Source organism: Eschscholzia californica, unplaced genomic scaffold, assembly GCF_041429995.1.
Source record: "Eschscholzia californica isolate CP2 unplaced genomic scaffold, dmEscCali1.0.p SCAF_2, whole genome shotgun sequence".
NCBI classification, from domain to species: Eukaryota; Viridiplantae; Streptophyta; class Magnoliopsida; order Ranunculales; family Papaveraceae; genus Eschscholzia; species Eschscholzia californica.
In genome coordinates, this window is record NW_028238309.1 from 24,481,986 (window position 1) to 24,506,536 (window position 24,551).

The 24,551-nt window shown below is 38.4% G+C and overlaps 2 protein-coding genes across 2 annotated transcripts; one reads left to right on the forward strand and one right to left on the reverse strand.

Moving 5' to 3' along the window:
• Positions 1 to 2,279: 2,279 nt before the first annotated feature.
• LOC147557078 (cell division control protein 48 homolog C-like) lies at positions 2,280 to 8,489 on the forward strand. The gene is made up of 10 exons (XM_086658100.1): positions 2,280 to 3,435; positions 5,239 to 5,843; positions 6,200 to 6,352; positions 6,841 to 6,957; positions 7,084 to 7,188; positions 7,291 to 7,356; positions 7,485 to 7,549; positions 7,670 to 7,871; positions 7,973 to 8,110; positions 8,240 to 8,489. Exons 1-10 carry the CDS (start codon positions 2,418 to 2,420, stop codon positions 8,285 to 8,287), a joined length of 2,517 nt encoding a protein of 838 aa, XP_086514226.1. The 5' UTR covers positions 2,280 to 2,417; the 3' UTR covers positions 8,288 to 8,489.
• A 6,898-nt stretch (positions 8,490 to 15,387) lies between these two features.
• On the reverse strand, positions 15,388 to 18,899 carry LOC147557079 (ATP synthase F1 complex assembly factor). Its single transcript, XM_086658096.1, has 6 exons — positions 18,521 to 18,899; positions 16,929 to 17,245; positions 16,662 to 16,741; positions 16,520 to 16,578; positions 15,540 to 15,856; positions 15,388 to 15,445 (listed from the first exon to the last, which is right to left on the reverse strand). Exons 2-5 carry the CDS (start codon positions 17,235 to 17,237, stop codon positions 15,552 to 15,554), a joined length of 753 nt encoding a protein of 250 aa, XP_086514222.1. The 5' UTR covers positions 17,238 to 17,245; positions 18,521 to 18,899; the 3' UTR covers positions 15,388 to 15,445; positions 15,540 to 15,551.
• Between the last annotated feature and the right edge of the window lie 5,652 nt (positions 18,900 to 24,551).

The window sequence follows — 24,551 nt, forward strand, 5'->3', positions numbered from 1 at the left end:
ATCATCAGGTACATGAAAGTTAAGTTAAATCAATGTAGTAGTTACAGTTAGTAGGTATGATTTTCTGGCAATAAATTATAGCAATAAAGTTTCAATGTACAATAAAGTTTCTAGAAATAATCAATGTATTGCTTGAGCAATTCTTACCTTGAGATTAGCAAGAAGAGAGACAGGAAGGAAAAAGTGGAGATACAACCGTGGGAGAAGAAAAAGTAAGGTTTCACATGAGTTGGTCGTTATTTATATAAAATAGATAGAGAAAAGTTTTTCTTTTTTTAGCTATTTTAACCCGCTATTCATGTACACCCTTGGTAGAAAGAATTTCAAAGATCCACTTAAACTGGTGAAACTTTGGATTTGAAAAATTTGCTATAAATTTGTCTCCAAAGTGCTTGGGTCGGATCTTATGCTAAAAGTTCTTAATTTTTTTTTTATAAAAAATGAATAACGCAGAATTTTAAAGTTCTTAAAAAAAGGTCCAAACCAATAACATTAAACTTCGAAGTCCTCAAAAAAAGATCTGAACCAATACCACTAACTTCGAAGTCCTCAAAAAAAGTTCTTAATTTTTTATAAAAAATGAATTTAACCCCCAACTTGACTTCTTCTAAATGCCAAACAATCCCACTTCCAACCGTAGTCTTTTGTTTCTTTAACCAAAACATGGGATGTTACAGGTAGTGATATCATCCTGGATTTGGGAGGCCACATAAGTGGAAATGGGTTGAAGGTGAGTGGTGAAAGTAGGGGTGGGAATCGAGCGGGTTCGGTCGGGCTCAGATTCTTTGTTCGCGGTTTCAAGTGGATCAGGTTCTAAAGTGTTGTGTCCGATCGGACTATCAGGCGAATCGGGCCGGACGCAGATGCATTATTTTGTGCCCGTGACCCGTTTTTGCCCGAGAACCTGACCGGGCTCTAACGGGCTCGGGCGAACGGGTTACGGGTTTTTTTAATAAAAAATAATTTAAATTAAAAAACAAACTAATTAAAAAATATCAATAAATTTGACTAAATCAGTACACTAATAACATTACATCTCTTAAAGACTTTAATCATATATACAACTTTTATCATCATCTATTCATCAATATATACCCAGTACACTATCATCATGATCCATCATATAACTCTTTAACCATGAAGGGTCAGGGACAGAGAAGAAAGACCATGAGTCCGCCGAGGTGTCGATCGATGAACCATTTAAAAAAATCAGTACACTAATAACATTACATCTCTTAAACAGATCATTAACCATCATTTACAATACTAAAGGATCATTACATCTCTGAAACATATCATCAAATAGATATGTTTCAGAGATGTAAATTATCTTTCATGTCTAAAAAATAAAAACGTGTTACGAGATCTAAACCATTTGAAACGATCTAATATAAAAAAAATACTAACTATCATTACATCTCTATAAACCCATTTTATATTTTAAAAAACGAAAAAAAAACACTTACACTATAAAGTATCATCACATCTGTGAAACAAATCATAAAATAGATCTGTTTCAGAGATGTTCAACATCTCAAAACCATCAAATAACATACAAAAAAATGAATAAAATCTGTAATCTAACACTTACATCTAAACACAAATAGATTTAGAATGATTTGGTTAGAAAACACAAAATAAATCTGTGATTTTGGTCGACAGATAGATTTGTTGGTCGTCGAATAGATACAAACCGTATTCCAAGGAGAATACAAAATATATCTGTTGTGGAGTGGTGGAGTGGTGGTGTTGTGGTTGTGGGGTGGTGGAGTGGTGTTGGACGGTGGTGCGCCAAAAAGATACAAAATAGATTTGTTGTGGTGTTGTGGAGTGGTGGAGTGGTGGTGTTTAGGGTAGTGGAGTTGTGGTTGTGAGGTGGTGGAGTGGTGGTGGACAGTGGTGCGCAAAAATGGACGGTGGAGTGGAGGAGGTGTGGAGGCAGTTTTAAGTTTAGGGTTTGAACGAGGACTCCGGGTCATCTGAGGTTATTTATAGGGTATATTTTGGTCGGGCGGGTATCAGATATATTTTGGTCGGGCAGGTAGCGGTTTCATTTCAGGCGAGCGGGTAGCGGTTTCATTTCGGGCGAGCGGTATGACCCGGTACTCGTGTAAGACCCCTACCCGAATACCACCTAAGCCCGCCCGAAATTTCGGGTCGGGTATGGCCGCCTCGGGTTCCATTCTGATTTCGGGTACTAACGGTCCGGGCGGATTGGGCCGGATTTTGGGTTCCCGGACCGTTTTCCCACCCCCGTAAAGGGGTTAGCAATGGCCCGTATGGCCGTATCGGTAGTCCAATTGCCATTTATGTCCATAATAGTATTGTTCCGATTTCAAACGCGGTTTTTGGTCTGGTACGAGTAACCTAAAACAAAAACCCTCAACCCTAATCTTCTCACTCTCTAATTTGCAGAGATGAAGAAGAGAGGTAGAGGTGGTTTTTCTCCCTCAGTTTCCCTAAGTCCGTTCATAGTTCGTCGTCAAATCGAATCACTCAAGCTTAAGAAATACAGAGTTGATGAAATCGTCGATCAACTCCGGGAAAATATCCCTGGTTATAATCGGCAAAAACTTGGTCCTTTTACTAAATGTGTCGAACGGGCTGTAGAACTCATTCAGAAAAAAACCCTAACTCCATCATCATCTTCAATCAGAACTGATGATTACGAAGAAGACGATAATGAAGACAAAGATTCTGATTATACCAGTTCCTCTCGAGGTCCAGTTCGTAAGAAGTTCAAGAACAAAATTGATGAAAGAGAAGAACGGTTGTCTAATAAAGAAACTGAACATATTCGTCGTCGTAAAATGGATTTTGAGGATAGTTCAATTCCATCAGCATCTTCTTCATCTAACAATGAAGATGAAGATGATAGTGAGGACGAAGAAGATAAATGGGATTTGACTTCTGAAGACGCTATATATGAAGAAAAAGTTGAACCTGAATTTGATTTGATGAAATCATTGCTTAGGCATAATTATGGTGCGAAAAACGAAGATATAAAGAATGAAAATTCAAAGGTTGAAGATGAAGTAAAGATTATGGAGATGGAAGTTGATAATACCCCCAAAAAAAAGAAGCTTGAAATGATGGAAATGAATAGGGGGGAACCAAGTAGAAAAGGGAAATTGAAGAATTTGAAGAGTATTGTACAGAAGGAATTGAAAAGTGGTGGGAATAGTGAAGTGAAGGAAGGGCCAAGGTTTAAGGATCTTGGAGGATTGAAAGGGGTTTTAGATGATTTGTTAGTGGAGCTTGTTCCTCTTTATCACTCAGCATTGCCAAGGCAGTTAGGAGTTAAACCTTTGTCTGGGATTTTGTTGCATGGACCACCTGGATGTGGGAAAACTAAGCTTGCTCATGCCATTGCTAATGAAACTGGATTTCCATTTTATAAAATTTCTGCAACTGAAGTTGTCTCTGGTGTCTCAGGTATGGATTTGGTTCAACTTTGAATTTTTTAGTGTATTGGTTAGCTATTATATCTATATGCTTGTTTGGTTCTTATATGGAATTGGGGTGTCTTCATTGACTAGTGGCACCATAAAATTAGACGAGTTATGACTTATACGCAGGGGCTGACCAAGGATTTCCTATCTTTTACCATTGGACATGCCTAAGATTTGAGAAGTAAAGAAAAACTTAGAAGTTAGGTTCGCTATAAAACACAGAAGTTGGGCATGAACTGTTTGTCTGACCAAGTAATTTTCATCAAATACGGTAGACATACCTTCTACTGTTGCAATTAGATGCTACAAAAGTTTTAAAAATTTGTGTCATAATGTGAACGGAAAAATCGTTTAATATGTCTGTTAAGAAAATCTTAACAAAACATTAGTTATAATTTGTGGTAAGAAACAAACTTGTAAATATAGGAGACTGATACTTTCACCTCTCTTGTGTCATTAATTTTCTGCGAAGTCATGGTTATTCTCGGCAAGCCATATGGTTAAGCATATGTGTTTGTAGAGTGATTCATAAAGTTCAATTCCCCCAATTTGCAATTTTATTTAGAAGTAAGAAAGTGCTCTAAGAGTTGAACTACCAAAAATGGCATATAGAAACAAAAGAAACCACTAAGCTACCATGTGCTTGGTTACTTACTTTTTTTAATTCTCAAAATAAAGAAAACTTCAGGAACCTATCAGTTGCGAAAAGCATGAAGGATGTCTACGGTAGGACTCATTTCAAAACGTCTCTCTCCCGGGCAGGGCAATTGTCGAACCAGAAGGCTCCGCACTGACAGATGTACCTATACTCTTGACAACTCTATAAATTCCAACCCACGCCACAGCCCGGGTTGGTCTTCACATAGATTTTCCCTTGGTTATACGTCAAGATTACATATATATATATATATATATATATATATTAACACCTTTTTTTCAAAGGTTTCTTTTTGTAAATCTAATATTTGTTGGAAATAACTAAAACCAACACAACTGGAATCTGTTGCAGAATCATTAAAGTTTGTTCTGCGAAACAAATGACTCATTTTCACTGCCGATGTGTTTTAGAGTCTTGGAAAATTTAACAAAGCCAGAATTAGGAGAAGCATGTCTAAGAACTATTAAATCGTGAGAAATAGAACCTTAGAATTTTTGGGAATTGTTCTTTCATCTACTCAAGTAGAGAATCTTAGAAATTGAGGAAACATAAAATAGATGAAAGGTTTATAATCTTAGTCTTCTTTAGCATTGTGTAACATAAAAACAAATATGTTTTTCTTGTTTGCAAATCATGCCAATACTCAAATGGCTTGTGGAACTAGTGCGTTTATATGTATTTTGTCTCATTTGCGTGAATATTAAAAAAGAACTTTAATGTCTATTAATTCCTGAAGAGGTTTTCCATCTCTGCATACACCTATGGTAATGTGTGTTCTAGTTTGGTAGGTCACTAGCTATTTCTTGGCTCCTTGTTTTGCTTTCAATAGCCTAATCATGTTAAGCACAAAAACATTTAGAAAAAACAAACAATATTCTACAGCTAAATGGTGAAAAGGAAGTTAAATGCAGCATCCTATCAAGTTATACTGAGGCTTTAGCATCAACGAATAAAGTGTTTTAATCATCTTTGGGGGCCTCGGAGCATACACCCTAATTATTTCTTTAAACATTGTTCAATATTTAGGCCTTGGTTTGAAAATTTATTGATTTTCTTAACTTCAGTTTTCTGGGGTTTCGGTTTTTTTTTTTGTTTTTAAACTTTCTTGGGAAATGATACACACTTCAGGTGCATCTGAAGAGAATATACGCGACCTTTTCTCAAAAGCATACCGAACAGCTCCGTCAATCATATTCATTGATGAGATTGACGCTATTGCTTCAAAAAGAGAAAATCTACAAAGAGAGATGGAAAAGCGAATAGTCACACAATTATTGACTTGCATGGACGAGTCCTACCAAGTTGCGGGCTCGACAAATGGAGATTCAGGCACACCAACGTCTGAACAAAAACCTGGCTATGTTCTTGTAATTGGAGCCACAAACAGGCCTGATGCTGTAGACCCTGCACTACGGAGGCCAGGGCGGTTTGACAGAGAAATTACTTTAGGTGTTCCTGATGAAAAGGGACGAGCTGAAATCCTTTCTGTTCTTGCATGTGGCCTTACACTTGAGAAGGATTGTGCTCTTGATCTTGCAAATATAGCTAGATCAACACCAGGCTTTGTTGGAGCCGACTTGGCAGCATTGGTTAACAAAGCTGGTAACCTTGCAATGAAAAGGATAATTGATGGCAGGAAATCAAGCAGTGGAGCCTCCAACCCAGACTGGTGGAAGCAACCTTGGGAACCCGAGGAAATTGAAGGGCTTAGCATTCGCATGACTGATTTTGAGGTATGCTGAAACTGAGACAGTCATGTAAATATAAATCTCGAGGGAAAATTAGTATGCAACTTTCCCATGTGTTACTCACAACTACCTTTGACCTTATTCATTTATGTTGTTGTTTCCTTCTTTGTCCGATACTGCATGATATCCAAAATGAATTGACAAATGACATAATCTATCTAACCCTCTAACAAATTACAAATAACAAAATCTATCATTCAAAATTACATCTAGTGGGTAATTACCAATCGTGCATCTCTATATGTAAATAGATTTTGTATTGTAGTTCTTAGTTTCCTTGGAAGTATGAAGATGATGATGCTGATATACTTTTGTTTATTTTGTTTTGTGTAAATCTTCAGGAAGCAATTAAGATGGTTCAACCATCATCAAGAAGAGAAGGATTTTCAGCAATTCCTAATGTTAAGTGGGAAGATGTTGGAGGCCTTGATTTCCTGAGGAGTGAATTTGAACGTTATATTGTTAGCCGAATAAAAGATCCAGAGGAATATGAGGTAACTGTTTCTAGATATGGTCAAGTTTTAGTTCTTTTGGTGCTAAACCATTTTAACATCTGTTTGTTATAAAAGATATGGTTCCAAAAGTATAATTTGATTTGAAAGGAACAGCGAAACATTACTAAAAACAAATAAAATATCACCGATTACCCCATATGTGGCTATTACAATATTGAACTGGAACCTCTGGACTGTAGTTGTGGTCTTTGACTGTGGCCTTTTATCAACTTTAACATGATGGTTTGGTTTTATTGCCTTACGTTAGAATTTAGATCGCCTTTAGTACTGACTTAACTCAAATCTATATTGTCCCTTAGTTTGCCAACCGGAGATTATGATTTATCTTTTCTTGAACAGCTTGAATTAATACTAAAAGAGGAAATTATAAATTCACAATTCTTCCTACACCTTATGATGGGATATAAAATCTGCGTCGTGAAACTATGTTTAAATTTATGATTTTCTTTCTCTGCTTTGTTCTCCAGGAATTTGGTGTGGATTTGGAACAAGGATTCTTGCTTTATGGACCTCCTGGTTGTGGTAAAACACTGATTGCCAAGGCTATAGCGAATGAGGCAGGAGCAAATTTCATACACATTAAGGTTCTCTCTCTCTCTCTCTCTCTCTCCCATTATATATATATTTACACACATACTTTTCCTTTAGTTTCATCATGTTCTGTCGTAATTAGTGGTTTGAGATCAACACACATTATGCTTGTTCTGTAGGGTCCTGAACTGTTGAACAAGTATGTTGGAGAAAGTGAGTTAGCAGTTCGGACAATCTTTAGTCGTGCACGTACATGTTCCCCCTGCATTCTATTCTTCGATGAGGTGCCTCCTGGACTTCTAATCTGCAATTGAGCATGAAATGATATTTGCAAACAATTTTTGTTTGTTTATGGGTTCTAACATTTGAAAATTGCTTCGTTCCAGGTGGATGCTTTGACAACTACCCGTGGAAAAGAAGGGGGCTGGGTTGTTGAGAGGCTTTTAAACCAGGTTAAATACATTTGTAGTTTCTTAATCTAATCTTCTTCCTTCTTTTACTTGGTTTCATTTTTAAGTGACTCCGAAAACGGATTTCATACAACATTGTTTCTGAAACTGGATATTGGTTGGAATTTCAGCTACTCATAGAGTTAGATGGGGCTGATCGGCGTCGGGGTGTATTTGTCATTGGTGCTACTAATAGGTTTGCATCTCTCTCTTTAGATAAAAAAGAACAGGAAACATTTCAATAAAGAGATTCTTTGTCCTGTATGTGATGTTAGGTACCTCAAATCTAACTAAGATAATTATTGACATATGGCAGACCCACATCAATGGACACTGCTCTCCTACGGCCTGGTCGACTTGGGAAACACCTATACGTTCCGCTACCTGGTCCAGATGAACGTGGTTTGATTCTAAAAGCTCTTGCAAGAAATAAACCAATCTCTGATGATGTGGATTTAATCGCTATTGGGCGAAAAGATGTGTATAACAATTTAAGTGGTGCTGATCTTGCCGCAGTGGTATGATATAATGATCTTAAATTATAAATTTGAGCTTCACATTTAGCTTCAGAGACTATTCACCTAATGGGTTGTTACTTGGGATTTCTATAATGTTACAGATGAATGAAGCTGCCATGGCTGCCCTGGATGAGAAACGAATGTCAGGTGAGGGTAGTTTCGAAATGAAGAGATGGATGATCAAAGAAACACACTTTGACAAAGCAGTTGAGAAGATCTCGCCGTCTGTTTCGGAGAAAGTAAAGTCAAACCCTACCTATCCTATTTGAATTCTAATTCTTTCTCAATGATTTCTACATACTAGGATTTCATAGTCTTCTTTTTTCCTTTGGTTTAACTCTTAAATTTTTTCTTTTTCCCGAAAGCAGCAAAGGAAATACTACGAGGAGATGTCGAAGAACTTCAGGCCCGGATGAGGACGAAGTCCAGAACTAAACACTTCTTGTTACGACTAAATTTCCTGTTATAAGTAATTTTTTGTTCTCTTTTACCCTTTGTTATTTGTGTATGTTTTAAACATTGCCTAAATTCGCTCTACAAACAGAGCAACAAATTTTGATAGAGATTTCAAAAATCAAGTAGTCTTTGTTCCTTTGTAATAATATACAAATTGGTACATGATAGCTGTGGTAGTCACCTAGATTTCCAATATGGGGCAAACAGAGCTGATACTGGTCAAAATATTATTGTAAGGCCTGGCATTTTGAAACAAGTATTATTGTAAGGCGTTGGAGAGGCACTCCGTCCTTTTCCTCTTAGACCATCTCTCTTGGCTCTTTCCGTTGGCTTCAAATTAAGCCACTTCAGCCCAAGGACTGGGGCAGTCTGAAGGCCTTCTGTCACGTCCATATTCTTGAGCATGCATATGGCGTGACGAGTGCTAGGAAGGCACGCACGAGCATATAGGTCGGAGGGCCAAAGACGAGGTCGTTGGGGGCAGAAGCTTCTTGAGCCAAGCACGGAGGTGCATTCAAGCCTTGCCAAGAGCGAGTATGCTTGGTTGAAAGATTGATGTTTCCTTGTGGAAATAGGCTAAACAAGAACTTTGCTACTATAGGAGGGGGTAGCATATGCCAAGACCTCGTGTGGATGGGAGCTCGCCCATCTTAGCATAGTATGCACGAAAGTGAGCATCCTCATGGCACAACCCATGAGGCCGGCCTAGAGTATGTTGAAGAAGCATATTGCACGGGTTCCCTTGTCATAGGAGATGGCTCAGGACAGTACCTGGAGATAGGTTACTGCGGGTTCCTTTGGAAGTCATGTTACATGTTCTCATGTCATGACGAGGCGTGCGTCGTGCTACCATATTCCATAAGGAGGATTGAGCTATTCAAGGGGCCAAACCTTGATGTGCTATGTTGGGCATGTGGAAGCTTATTAGAGATGGATGCTCCTATGCCCAATGTCCGGATGGTAAGCCGAGATGTAAGGTGTCGGATGCTTGAGACTAGATGGCAAGATCCGCATATGCGGCTTGGTGTGCTCCGCACATATGTTGGTATCCTTTATAGTGGGTGAGAGTCTATGACTCAAGGAAGCGTTATACGGGACGGCTCGAGCAATGCTCGTATGTTGGGACACGATGGTGTCATGCCACGATATTGGTTGGGAACCAAGTTGACTTGATAGTCAAGATGCTCCGAATATGTTCGGGAAGGCTGGTTCTGTATTAGGAGGGAGTACATGACGCCACACGGCACGTTAGGATTTGATATTCCGCACTATCGGCCCGTGTGTTTTGAGCATAATATGCCGGGTCGACCTAACGGGACAAAAAGGCCGTGACAATTGGTATCAGGCTAGAGTATGGCGCTCTGATACCCATTTCACAATTGGTATCAGAGCCTGGATATCAGGCTATAGAGTATTGTGCGCTGATCCCATATGAGAAATGGATATCAGAGCCTGAGCAACACGATGAATATGTACATGCTAAAAATGTATTACATTCTGATACCCATTTAACAATTAGTATCGTAGCCTATGTGATAGGCAAACAAGTATGTTGCTCTGGTCCTAGTGATGGATGGACTTAGAGCTTGATAGCTACGAGATATGTTTCAAGAGCCTAGTGATAGTGGCAAATGGATGTGTTTTGGAGCTTGATTGGACAAGCAAAAAGATATGCCTAAGAACATGTGGTATGTTTGGAAACATACTTCTAGAGCCTGGATGGCAGGTCCAAAGGGATGGTTCTCCGATCCCATGATGGTTGGTATCTATGCTCGAAGAATTGACGAAGAGCTTAGTGATTCTCCCACTATGGTATGTGATATACTGGAGTGTGTATGAAGAGCTACGTTGAGAGCATGATTCCAAGAGAAGGCTTTCAGAGTGAGATGCATTCAAGATGGTATGGTCTCTGAAGCTATTGTGCAAGATGGGGCCTTTGTCAAGGGATGCATGGTGCATAAGGCGACGAGAGTTCCGATGGAAGGAATAGGCCGTGTGCACGGAAGCTACGGAGGTAGCTATCTTTGGGTCTATGTTCCTTTGAGATGAAGGAAATACGCAAGATATGAGATGGAACCGGATTGGCACAAGAAGTCATGTGCAAGCTCAGTGGCAAGGGTTTAGTGTGACTTGGTGCACAAGAAGGTACCATATATGCTTGAGTCCTTTAGAGGTAAGGAAAAGTGCAGAGATGAGATGAACCGAGAATGACACGGTGAGTCGTGTGCGAGCTTAGTGCAGTAATGCTCAGTACGATTTGGTGCGCATTGAGTACATCATATGTTGGAGTCCTTGAGAGGAAGGACATGTGCTAGAATGGAGCCAGGATAGGCATCGGTTGTCGTATGCAAGCTTTGGGGTACAGAGTTCAGTATGACAACTATGTTTGGCATCATGATATGTTGAGTCCTTGAAGTGGACAACATGCTTGGTATAGAAGCTTACCAAGATAGCAAGTAGAGTCAGGCTGGGAGCTCGTGTGAAGCTAGTATGAGGAACCTTGTTGGATTGGCATCCACGAGTGGAGCTATGTTGATCCAGGTGATACTTGAGTGTTAAAGCAGGGTATGACGACAAGGTTCGAAGTATACTCTCTGATGCTTAAGTCGAAGGTAGCATCGAGTGACTTGTGATGTTGTGAGTTCAAGCTACTTACAGAAGACAGGGGTCGAGAGTAAGATAGATGGACAGAGTACATCGTTGAGCAAGTTGGTGCTAGATCAAGTTGTGCTTATGTGGTATGGTGCACGATAGAGTTCGGCACGGTGTATTGTAAGCGCATTTGAGTTCCAAAGAGAATGAACTCCTCGAGATGAGACATGGATATGCTAGCACGGTCGTGTTTGGTATGTCGCATGAGTGCTATAAGCCGAAACCAACATTGAAGCTTATGGTCATATTGGTGTGAAGCTCTGGAGACAGATTCACAAGACCAAGTATAGAACTGATGGTAGTTGGAACCGAGTTCAAGCTGTCAAGTAATATGAGGGTCGTTGTATCTGAAGTGGATCGGCCCATGTTTAAGTTATGCATTAGAGGTAAGTTGGAACCGAGTTCAAGCCTACAGTGTGCAGCGAGTACGTGGTGACTGAGAAGAGTCAGCTCACGTTATGGGATTTCAGGATGGTGTGTCGTGGTGACATTAAGCATCATCCAATTCTGGGGATAGTTGGAACCAAGTTCGTACCGTCAGAGATATATGACAACGTCGAGTTTGCAGTTGAGTTGTAAGTCGTATGGTGCTGCATGAGATGCGTTGGAACTTATGCGGTGGTACGTTCGGATATGTTCAAGAGGGACACGAGCCTACCAAGATGCTCGGGTTAAGGAGCACCGCCAATGATTAAATGGCAAGTGTGTGTCTGGATGTAGTCAAGAGGACGTTCCCAAGAGTATGCCAGTGGTGGATGGTTTAGTACCATGTAGTTCTCGCGGAGAGAAGCTACCGTGCTTGTTTCAGTGGATATCGAAGGCAATACGATAATTTCCCAAGGAAGGGATGGCACGGATGATGCCGAGCGCACGAGGCGCAAGCGCGAAGGCGCACAAGCAAAGGCTTGTTTGAGTTGCACTGAGGTGCAGGTGCAGAGGCACAACCGAGGCAAGGGTCGTCAAGAGAATGGGCGACATTGCGAAGAGTTTAAGTGGTATACACTCAAGGGTACAAGTAATATATGCTTAGGTACTAGAGTGCACTTGTTATGAGAAGCCAGAGCGAAACGATAGTCTCAACAAGCAAACCAAAGAGTCAGAACGTGAAGTATATGGGTACAAAGAGTCTGATCCAGAGGTGAGTGACATTGAATACGAGTTGTTTTGCGATGGCAACATTGCGAGCATATGGCAAGACGCGGTGGCGTCGAGATGCTAACTCGGGGTGAAGACAGTGGATGTCGAGGTACCGAAGTGATGAGTTGTGTCGCAGTTTATTGCGGTACGCATGACAAGATTGGTCACGAAAGCAGAGGTGAAAGGTGACAATCGAGATGCCAACTTGAGGTGAAGCCGAGGAGGTGAGGTACCTGAGTTCGAGGAGCGGCAAAGGCTGCAACAGAGAGGCGAACAAGAGGGGGAGCCGACATTTGAGGCCAGAGGGCAACATTGAGCATGGATGAATGGTAGAGAAGACCATTATCCTAACGCATCGGAGGATGCATTGCAGAGGATTGAGTTAACCCTGAGGGGGTAACTGCGCGACGAGACTGCGTAGTTGTGAGTTTGCACGGAGGTGCTATGCCGAAGACATGAAGGTGCAGTGGTAGCATCGGAATTGAGGCAGAAGATTGAAGTACTCCAAACTTAGTCGACGAGGATGTCGACATTACAAGTGGGGGAGTATGTCACGTTCATATTCTTGAGCATGCATATGGCGTGACGAGTGCTAGGAAGGCACGCACGAGCACATAGGCCGGAGGGCCAAAGACGAGGTCGTTGGGCCATGCACGGAGGTGCATTCAAGCCTTGCCAAGAGTGAGTATGCTTGGTTGAAAGATTGATGTTTCCTTGTGGAAATAGGCTAAACAAGAACTTTGCTACTATAGGAGGGGGTGGTCTCCCTTCCTCATATGCATCCAGCATATGCCAAGACCTCGTAGATTGGAGCTCGACCATCTTAGCATGGTATGCACGAAAGTGAGCATCCTCATGGCGCAACCCATGAGGCCGGCCTAGCGTATGTTGAAGAAGCATATTGCACGGGTTCCCTTGTCATAGGAGATGGCTCGGGACAGTACCTGGAGATAGGTTACTGCGGGTTCCTTCAGAAGTCATGTTACATGTTCTCATGTCATGGCAAGGCGTGCGTCGTGCTAGCATATTCCATAAGGAGGATTGAGCTATTCTAGGGGCCAAACCTTGATGTGCTATGTTGGGCATGTGAAAGCTTATTAGAGATGGATGCTCCTATGCCCAATGTCCGGATGGTAAGTCGAGATGTAAGGTGTCAGATGCTTGAGACTAGATGGAAAGTTCCGCATATGCGGCTTGGTGTGCTCCGCACATATGTTGGTATCCTTTATAGTGGGCGAGAGTCTATGACTCAAGGAAGCGTTATACGGGACGGCTCGAGCTATGCTCGTATGTTGGGACACGATGGTGTCATGCCACGATATTAGTTGGGAACCAAGATGACTTGATAGTCGAGATGCTCCGAATATGTTCGGGAAGGCTGGTTGTATACTAGGAGGGAGTACATGACGCCGCACGGCACGTTAGTATTTGATATTCCGCACTATCGGCCCGTGTGTTTTGAGCATAATATGTCGGGTCGATCTAACGGGACAAAAAGGCCGTGACAATTGGACTAGCTTGAGTCTGTGTTGTTTGTCTAGTGTGGATTAGGCTCAGTTGCTTGCCCTCATACTGCTCCAGTCTGTGGGGGGTGCAGGAAGCCATCAAAGAGTACCACTTCGGCATCAAAGAGTAATTTTTGGGCCCCTATAGGCACTCCTTTATTGTAACAGATTCTGATTTGTGATAAAAGGGCAATTTCAATTTGGACCCAATTTAATTTGTGATCAACAGGAAAATTTGTTCTACTTGTTTTGTTCAACATTCCAATTTGACTCGCAAAGTTAACCATTATGTTTGGTCATATTATTTTTTTTCTTTGTTGCCCTTGATATGTAAAGTAACTTCGTCTCCCTATTTTCTATCTCTACATATCAGAAAGGACAACGATGATGGGACATGCAATGGTAGGTAACTAGTTTCGCAAAAAAATCTTTTGTTCTTCCACCAACGCAGCACGAACACCACCATTACCACTTTCATCTTGTCTCATCTCTTCTCTTTCTCTCTCTAAACTGGAACAGAAGTCAATTGGACTATGGTGTTGGTCAAGCTATGGTGGTGGAAGAAGAAGAAAGGAGGAGATTTTCTTTTTTTTTGGTGGCACTACTAATCGGGTCATCAGCCGTCTGGTCGTCGTGGACGATTAGTTTCAAGTCAGTAGAGAGAATAGAAAGATGAAATTCTAGATGAATATAAGAGCTAAAATTTTCAGTTAATCACAAATTGTAGAATAAATTTGAATATACCCAAATTTTACAAGTACATGTCTTAAGTAAGACATGAGTCCAAGTGGTGTAGCACTTGGGTGGTTGTTTCTTTGATTGTTTTCCAATTTTCTTCTAATTCCCATTGTCTGGAGAAGAATAGCCAAAATCACAAGAAGATGTGGAGAAAAGGATCTTAACGGCTCTTTTCCTATTTGATGGACATGCTTTAAAAACATGGTCATGAAGATATTTGAGTTAAGATACTTCACCCTAGCGTTGCTTATTGATCTGAGCCAACCCAAGACCGAGAGGCCCAACCCGAATGGATTACGGGTCTGGGCTAGGCTTCCACTTGAACCCGGTGGACTAGTCTGGCCTAGACTGACAGAAAGCTCGCACGAGTTGGACATTCAGAGATTTGTAAGCCTTTGCACCAAGGTGTTCTTACATAGTAGTGTTCAATCATTATTTACAATAATCGCAAAATGAAGAAACAATTAGCTTTAGTTATAGCGTCAAACGAACAACTTTTGCAATTTAGTGTTGGATTAAACTTCAACTCCTATAACTCAGAATTAGTAGACACACCTCTAGAAATGATATGATGAAAAAGGAGAAACTACTTTTCTTTCGAATAGGTGAAGGCTTGCAACAAATGGGGTTATTTAGATGTTACAGCACATTATATTAAATAATCACTAAAAATGCGGCCAAACAAACTAGAATTATAGGAGATTTATACAAAATACTGGTCAGAAAATAAAGTGCGAAAGACGAGTCTCCTCAGTTTGTTTTAACAACTAACAGACAAAATTTAAAATTAGGAGGTAACTTAATTATTATCATTTTTATAAACTAGAGCTCTTAGTTTACATTAAGCTTAAAAAACTCAAATATATACTCTGTGGGGAAGTGGCCATAAGTTTCCTACTCCCCTAAGAAAAATTGACCACATTTCAGTAAGGGGCATATATCCTAGTAGATGCTGAAAAGAAAAGGGCATCGAGACAAAGTTTTCCACATCTAGGGTTAAGAATTTGAGTACTGAAATTGCATCAGTATTTAATGTGACCTTTGATTCTTGCTCTTTAATGGGTATTTAAAATTGGATAATATTCCCTGAAAAAACTCAATAATCAATAGTATTACCTTATTTTCTAAGCAAAACTGCCATTAAAATTCGTTCAAGGGAGACCCATAAACCAATTATTACCATTATCAAAGATCACCCCATCGGCATTTCCAAAGCTTGCAATACATCTTTGAACTCGAACTCGTGGGTCTGTTTGTTAAAACGTTCAACCAGTCTATACCTGACATCGTTCAGATAGAAAGATTGAGTTGTCTCCAAAAGCCATTGCGCTTCCGAGTCAGTGAGCTTGCTAGTGAAGACTATATCCCCACGAATAAGCACTGTATCTTTGGTTTCTGCAAATTCAGTGTAATAAGTTGCAGTGAAGTATGGAGCTGCCTGAGTTCCTCTTGCCTTATAATCCTCAAGTCCAGTAAAAAGTATATGTGGCATCTGCACTGAAATTCATCTCTCGTCATATAAGCGAAAAATAAAGTAAGATAAACATTAATGCTTTCTTTTCCCTTATGTAACAAAGTTATAGGGTTCTATGGCTAGGCTACGACCCCTGGATGAATACAGCGTCATTGGGTGATCTTCTAGTTCCTATAGGTATAGGCTGGAGATGATAGGGGTCTTTCCATGGATCTGTTTTCTTCTTTTTGTCGTGTTTTTCTCAAAGGGTTGAAGATAGATAATGCATCAAATGTTTGCAAAGACCAACAGGAACCTATTCTCCATGGATCCCAGAAATGATAACATTAGGAGAGTCGCTGACTCCAATTACTGTCCACCCACAACTAAGGAGCAATAGGATCATGAAGTTGAGGCTTCCAAAAAATCTAAACAACGGAGTCAGTAATGAAAACCTGGAGCAAGTATGTCGAAAAATCTCAGGAATGAGAAGGCATTCATTCTTTTGGAGGACAAAATGGCTGCCTTATGTTACCTATAGTTTAACTATTACAGATAAAAAACGAGGTAGAACTTAGGAAGAAAAAGGCTTTTTTAGGACTCAGGAATATTCACGAGAACTAGCAGATTTAGATGTTCTATTAAGTATATCTACTAGCAAGTAAATTTAAAGCAAGATGGTAGAGTTTAGCAGTTTGAAATCGAACCTTGAACAAACATGGTCATATAACCACTTCCTCTCCACAACGGAATGACAAAATGCCGGCTAGCACAAGATATACGGGATAATAAAGGTAAGAAAGAACATATATTAAAACGGAAAACACAGTAGAACATAAGACAGGTTACCATGGAATTGCTCTTTGCTCCATAAGATGATACAAATTGGATTTCATGGTTGCTCCAATGTGTCCTCTACCCAAGTGATACTGATAGAGAAAAACAGCGGAAATGACTTAGACATTTATAACTGTCACTCTATAACACAAATGTGTCTAAAAAATTTAAAGAATATATGCACAAACAGATCGAATAACCCATTCAAATATTAAGAACATATAAGTCAAGAAATAAACAAGTATATGCAAAAAAGTTACAAAAGGTTTCAAGAATTACATCATCCCAGATGGAGGCAAGGTCCTCGGGCGAGAAGTTTTTCGCTCTCTCAATGTCAATAATTGAATCTAGTGGTTTTACTTGCAGGGGTGAGAACCCAGTAGCAAAGCTTGAGTTTCTAAAGAAACCAAGTGAACCCCATTTCGACAAATCACCTGGAATTGCTTGCTTTTGATATTGTTGAGCTTGTACACTATGGACAATAGTTCGCAGAGAGTAGGTTTGGGATGAAGGCTGGTGGACATGAGTATCCATCAAGGCCATAAGAGTCCGTGGAAACTTTGTTGATAAACGCCGCATCATTGCCATAATATACTCTGCAAAATGAGCATGAAGTTTATCAGACATCCGCAACATAATTTTACATGCTTATTTACATTTTCTGAACAGAATTTTTAGCTCCCCCCTTCCGTTGGTAGATGCAATTTTAAGTAACATTTACGCCACTAATTTATTTACTTTCTATCCAAATTGAAGTTGAAATTTGCACCGCAAATAGTAATTTTTTAGCCGATCTAAACCAAAAAAATAGGAGCTTAATATTACCTATCTACCCCAGAAGTAGTTGTTTACATTTTAGACCATGTTTTCTTTCTAGAAACTATGACCATCGTTTGGTTAGCTAGCCCAAAACTTATTTTAGAACATTGATTAACCTAGTGGTTGATTGATTCAGGTACTTTATTCCATTATTAGTAACTAAATTCCTAAAGCAATTACCTAGTTTAGTGATAATTTTTGGATAAGGTTGATGTTTAATTCACTTGAAGACGAATTTCCTGAAAACAATATGAAGAACCTATCTAGCATAGAAAATGATAACTTTATCAAAGTTTAATAAGTTTAGTGTAGCATTCGAATACAATTGCTATATGCACTATATCACTTGGACATTTCCACAAACACCTAAGAGCAAAGTTAACAAAAAAAATAACTATCAATCAAACCAAAACGTCAAATTTAAATACTCGACAAAATGAGAATTTATCTAACCAGGAGAAGATCCAGAATTTCAACTAAGATGAGGCTAAGCTTTAACTTCACTCTAGCCAAAATATTAAACGAAAAGTCAGTGTAAGTAGGCTTCTACCTATGATGCATGTAATATACGTAAAAGTGTTATTTAAATGTAATTTCTAGTGATAACAATACATTCTTAAGTAAGAATCACAATTCTATTCATAAATCATAACCATCAATCAATCGACAAACTAACATTCGACGAATTAACAAAATTTGAAGTTATTTAAGATTCATAACTTGTAAGAAAGGAATCATAGTTCATAATTCATAATCATCAATCGATTGAAGTCTTAAATTAGCAATTTTTAACCTTCAAGTGGTCTGAACACAAACATCTAAAATGAGAAATTTCATCAAACAGTTGGGATACAAGCCAACAACCTAAACGATCTCTACAGTCCTCAAAGAGAATCATCAATTTCTTAGATGAATTTCTAAAAAAGGGAAAGCAAAATTATATCTAAAACCTGAGGAATAAGGATCAATAATCTCTATGAGTCAGAACATTTAGATTTTTTAAAAAATTACACATGGAAGTGGTTAAAATCAAATAAAGTATAAGTACTCACCTGAAATCTGAGTATCCCCAACGTTGGAGTACTCGAAAATCGAAAGTTCAACCAACCAAATCCTTGAGAGAGAAATGTGAGAAAACCCTAGTTGCTCGGCTCCTTGCTGTGGTTAGAACCAAACCAACCGAATCCTTGAGAGAGAAAGTGAAGAAAACCCTAGTTGCAAATCCTTGAGAAAACCCTAGAATTAGTTGCTTTCGATCCTCCTTGCTGATGTCGATTGAGGAGGGCAGTAACATGAACTAGAATGAGAGGGAGAAAGATCAATGCAGAAGAAATGAGAGACTTCGCATATTTTGACCCCCTAAATATGACCATCTGACCAAAACGGCCCCCAAAATATGACCATCTCATCAAAATGCCCCCGAAGATGTTCAGGTTCCATTTTGGACCCCTTTTACATATTTCTATCAGTCAACTTCCATTCATTTTAGCCTTCTTTACATAATAGGTGTACATCCCTGCTATTTCATAGTCAACTGAAATTGGTGCAACACTTGGTCAGTCGGGCAACCAATAAAAGTTTTAGATTTCTTGATCCTATAATTTCATTAGAAACAGGAGAGATAGAGAGGTAAGAAATCTAGAGAGAGACAGACAGTCTTTCTCTATCATGGCGAACGACACAAAACCTCTACGAAAAATTTCCGATCCTTTCAAAGATTAGCAACCACGGTTAATGCTAAAACCTTATATGTTGAACTTGTATCTTTCTCTCATGCTTGCTCTCTTGTTTCTCCTGTCTCCTCCCTCTCACTTTCCCCTCTCTCAAAATAGAGTGAACATATTTCATCAAGGATTTGTTGAAGGAAGAAGACAAAGGGGTAAGCAACCCTTGCTTCTTCGTCGCAAAATCTCTTTGTTCAAGACTCTGATGACGCGACGAAAAAAAATAACATAAACTTACCCCTTCGTCTTCTTCATCAGAGAATAACAAATCTGTTGTTGCACGACGAAGAAGGAGTAAGAAGATGCACTGCTGATAATCCCTCGTCTTCTTCTTCAAGCAGCAGATCTGCTGCTTCGTGGGAGAGGAGATGAATCTCACCAGATCAAGTTTATAGAGAGAAAAAGTAAGGGGGAGAAGAGAGGGATAGAGAGAGAGGAAAAGAGGGAAAAAGAAGCTAGATTATAAAAACAATCTTGTCTCTTTGGTCACCAACATTAAAATTTACCAACACCATAACCACTCTACCATCTTTTCCCCAACTACAACAACAATAACAACGACGTTAACAATAACAACATCAACAACAAACAACAACACCAACAACATCGGTGGCAGCAACAACAAGAGGTCAACAACACATGAAGATCAGCTTGGGCACTACCCATGCTCGATTATATATTTTTTTTTAAGAGAAGTTGGGGTATCTTTGTTCTTTACATATTTAAAGTATTTCTTTTACTTTATATTGGGGTATCTTCTTAATAATTTATACTTTTCAACCTATTATATAGTTTTATAGGAATTTTTCATTTAAAGATTCTAATTTTTTAGTTTTAGTTTTCAACTCTCTCTTTAGGGTTTGTGGTAAAACTTCAATTGGCACTACAAAAACACGTCGTACTACCGACGGCGTAGTTTATTACCGTTAATACTACGCCTATAGCCAAAGGTATTACTTACCGTCGACATGATAAAACCAATGTCAATGCTTTTCCCGAAAAATCATCGACACATAACACCATGGTGACCACCCATCCTTTGGTTTCACCGACGAGTTGGCCGACAACTGACGAAGTTGTAGGTGGTAGGAATTTTGGCGACGGTATTATATATATTTGCCGGTAATGAAGTGGCGAATGTTTTTTTTTTTGTGAAAATTTTCGCGGCATTGGGAAAAATTTCGAGAAATTCATTTGACACGGGAAAAAATCTTTAGTAATTTATTTTCCTATAGAAAATATTTTCCATACCGTCGGCGGTTGAAATAAATTAGCAGAAATATTTTATTTTTTGACCCAGGCCGACGGGTTTCTTGAAGTTGTTGGCCCAAAGCCTCTTATGCCCTAGCTAGCCCGAGAACTGCTTTTCCCCTCTACTCATATTTCCTCACGCATCTCTCTTTCCTCACTCCTTGCTCGATGAATTTATATAGATTAATGGTCTCAATTGAAGCTAAAATCTCATGTTTCCTCGACCCTTCTCTCTTATCAAAAATTGAAAAACAAGGTAGATATTCCTACTTTTTTTTTTTGATGAAATGTAGATATTCCTACTTAATTTTCTCTTTTCTCTTACACTGTCTCAATTCCTTTTTTTTTCTCTTCTAGGTTAGATAGATAGTTAAGGAACTAGGGTTTCTTCTTTCCTCACACATTTATATTTCCTCGCTCCTTGCTTGACGGATTTCTATAGATTAATGGTCTCAATTGTAGCTAAACTCTTGTTTCCTCAACCCCTCTCTCATATCAACAACTGAAAACCATGTATGATGTTTCTGCTTTTCTCTTTTTTCTTCTACTGCCTCAATTCCTTTTTTTTCTCTTGTACATTAGATAAATAAGTAAGGAACTAGAGTTTGATTTCTTATCTGATTTTTTTTTTAGTTAATTTTTTTTTAGTTTGATTTTATCACTAAAGACATCTAACTGCCGTTATTTAGTATATGTTATCCTGATGAATATATTATGCAAAATCATGTGTAAAGATGATGTGGTAGGGTTTCATTTTAGCTAGATTTTGAGTTTGTGCATGTATAGTGAAGAAATTTCTTTCTGATTGCGTACTTGAGATTTTGGAAATAGTGAACCAATTATGAAGAGATGGGATTTTTTATTCTTTAGTTGTGAGGGCCTATCTTTGAGAAAGTAGTAGTTTTAATTTCTAATTTCAACTTCCATTTTGTCAATTTTTGTAAGTTTAAAGTCCAATTTCATCACTGTTAAACTCTTGTTAGAGTTATATTGAATCTTACTACTGAATATTTGTCTAAATAAACCAATTAGACTAAAATCAATTTTCACTATTTTGTGGTCAATAAATGAACTAAATTTTAAACTTACCATCACCTTCATCTTTCTAAAACAACAAAGTTCATTAATGGACTCTCTTATCAAAGTAATGTGAGTTGGGGTGTTGAACTAACTAACTAATTAAATCCTATTAGAACAAACTCCACGCGTAAATATCGCGTTAAATCACCTAAATTTGAACTCCCTTAGTTGATTTTAATCGTATCCATTTTATGATTGTCCCCCGCCGGGAATACTTATTGTCGACGTTATAATTTAGCTGTCAATAACCTTAATTTTTGTAACGTGGAGTTCATGAATTTATCTACCCCTGATTCAAAAGGTTATGGGGTTGGGTTGAAATCAAACTTACAGTAAATTTTTTTTAAAATAAAAAATCATATAAGGATTATGGCTTATTTTTGTTTATCTCTCCAAGGCTTATTTTAGAATTCCTACTCGAAACCATATTAGGTTTATGAGTGATAAGTTTATCTTCATTGTAAAGTCCAGATACCAAGCTCTAACGTCTTGAATGTTGATAAATTATACAAATTATACTTGTAATTTATTAATTTTATACTTATTAGTTGTTAGGCTTGGACTAGTTTATTGGTATACAGTTATATAATTGTACAAGTCCTTTAGGTATGGGATTTCAGTATAAAATTAATTTGAGTGTATGATTTGGTTTTATACTAGTTGCTACTTGTTAGGTGTGGAATAGTTTTTTTTACTACATGTTATTTTGATAAAACAATACAAGTCATTTGGGTCTAATATGATTTTATACTTGTCAGTTGTTTGGTTCTAACAAGTTCATTTGGATACAAATTATTTTGACACAGTCATACGAGTAATTGAGATGATTTGGGTTTGATTTTGATTTTTTGCTTGTTACCCATTATTAGATCTGCATGATTGTCAATTTTGTTAGTGCTTCTCCTCCACAATGAGACTAATTGCAATCTTTTCAACTAGATGACATAGCTAAAACGTTAGCTAATGGTGAGCTTGAGATGCATAAAATAGCTAAACAAATAGGTAAATTGTAACGAGTTGCAACTACTTGTTGGAAGTTTTCATATTCGTCTCAGTAAGAGCATGATTAATATCTTTAGTGCAACATCTGTAGTTACTAAATAAATCATTACAAATGCGACTTTCTTTGGGGAATCAGAAGGTTTGCACATTACAATTGTGACGACCGGTACCTCATAATAGACACGAGCAAGTCCCGACAATTCACAGACGAGACTAAATTCTGGCAAATTCTCCTTTGTAGAACCTGTCATGCAAACCATACATTCGCATACACTAAATATCTATGAAGCAGAAGCTAAACAAACTCAAACAAACTAAACATTACTTCGAAACAGAGCCCGAACACAAGACAAAGCAAAAGCCTTCTAAAACATAAATAACTTAAATCCAAATCTAAGTGTGATATATATACATCATATGTTTATACAAGAAGACTTTAACGCAAAAGAGTCTTCTATGGACCAAGAATCATAGCATCGAACAAAAAGATAACACCTGCACACTAACAACTAGTAGGGGGCCAAATAACTCACTGACACGAGTTATACACTTATACTGGTAGAACACCAATTTAAAACCCATTTTCTTAAAAGTTTCTTTAATATGTCAGAACATCGTGACAAAACGATTCATCAAACTTGTTTGTACTATATACAAATCTTTTTCTGACATCTAGCAGTCAATAGTAGAGATTAGTTGCCCGCACATGGCGTGCTCTCAATTAAGAGAGAGACACCTCAAAAGAATCTATAATGCGTTAGCTAGTATTGTCCCATAGCAACACTAGCTAATGCACTAGCATCTCCTCGAGAAAGAGTCTCGTCTTAGCCGATAAGTCACTTTCTCACCAAGGAACTCTGAAATCATTAAAGAGATCACATCATGATACTATATAACTTAAGTACCTAATACATTTTCCATCACCGAGTTCGAATAAGAGAGTTGTACCTGAATACTCATGGTAGGACATGAACCTTATTCTCTTTTATATCTTATTATGCATCTAGTGTGCTCTTTCAAAATCAATTACTTTTTTATATCAAAAGCAGAATTCCTATTTAATACATGGAAGTGGAACGACCAAGAGTAATATCACACAAAGTAGAGGGATCCCAATCAATGTTACCGCACCAGCTGAGGAGTCAGGGTGTACAACCCTGAGCCTCAACTGAAGGCACGAGAATCAATGGCGAACGAGTTAAACACTCACTCCGAAGGTCTCATGACTAATGTCTCATCACCTCACCGGTCTCACATGGGTTAGAGCCATGTCAATTTGTCATCCTAACCTCAATTTCTAAATGCATGTAGGTTGACATAATCAAAAGTCGGGTACATAGAAGAAAATCTAACGTGGTTCAAATCATAGTTTAAATATTTCAAAAGTCATTCTCATACCACGGTAAATCAACTTTAACATTTTCAGTTCATCATTTAAAATCATTCACATGATATCTAAACTCTAATCATAATGATGTATATAACTATTATTCATAACATCGTTCTTTATCTATAAAACCATGGTGAGGAAAAAGATTCAGACCCCTACCTTAGTGTTGGCATAACCCAAGACCCCAGCATACGCTCTAAACAAGCTTTCTTCCTTAGTCACACACTCTAGGGTAAGGTAGAATCGACAAAAATAAAAATGCAATATCGTCATGTTTTGGATATACAGAGCCTTAAAAGAACAAAATAGTATACATAGTTCAAAACAATAAAATAAAATGAAGACCTAAAACTAAACTACCTAATTAATGCACTAAAAATATATTCCAGAGGGTCTCGAAAAATTTATCATAACTCCCTCATATTTTATTCTTTTCAGTCTATTCTTACATCGTTGGAAAGGTGTTTGTGTCCTCATCGTTTTTTTCTTCATAATATTTGCCAGAATTCACGTGAATCATCCTCGAAATAACAAATTCACACAACAACAAAATAGAATTTCCTAACAGCATATTGTGCACTTCAACTACCCTAACACTCTAATCTGAAGTCCAAATGATTATTACTATACCTTTCT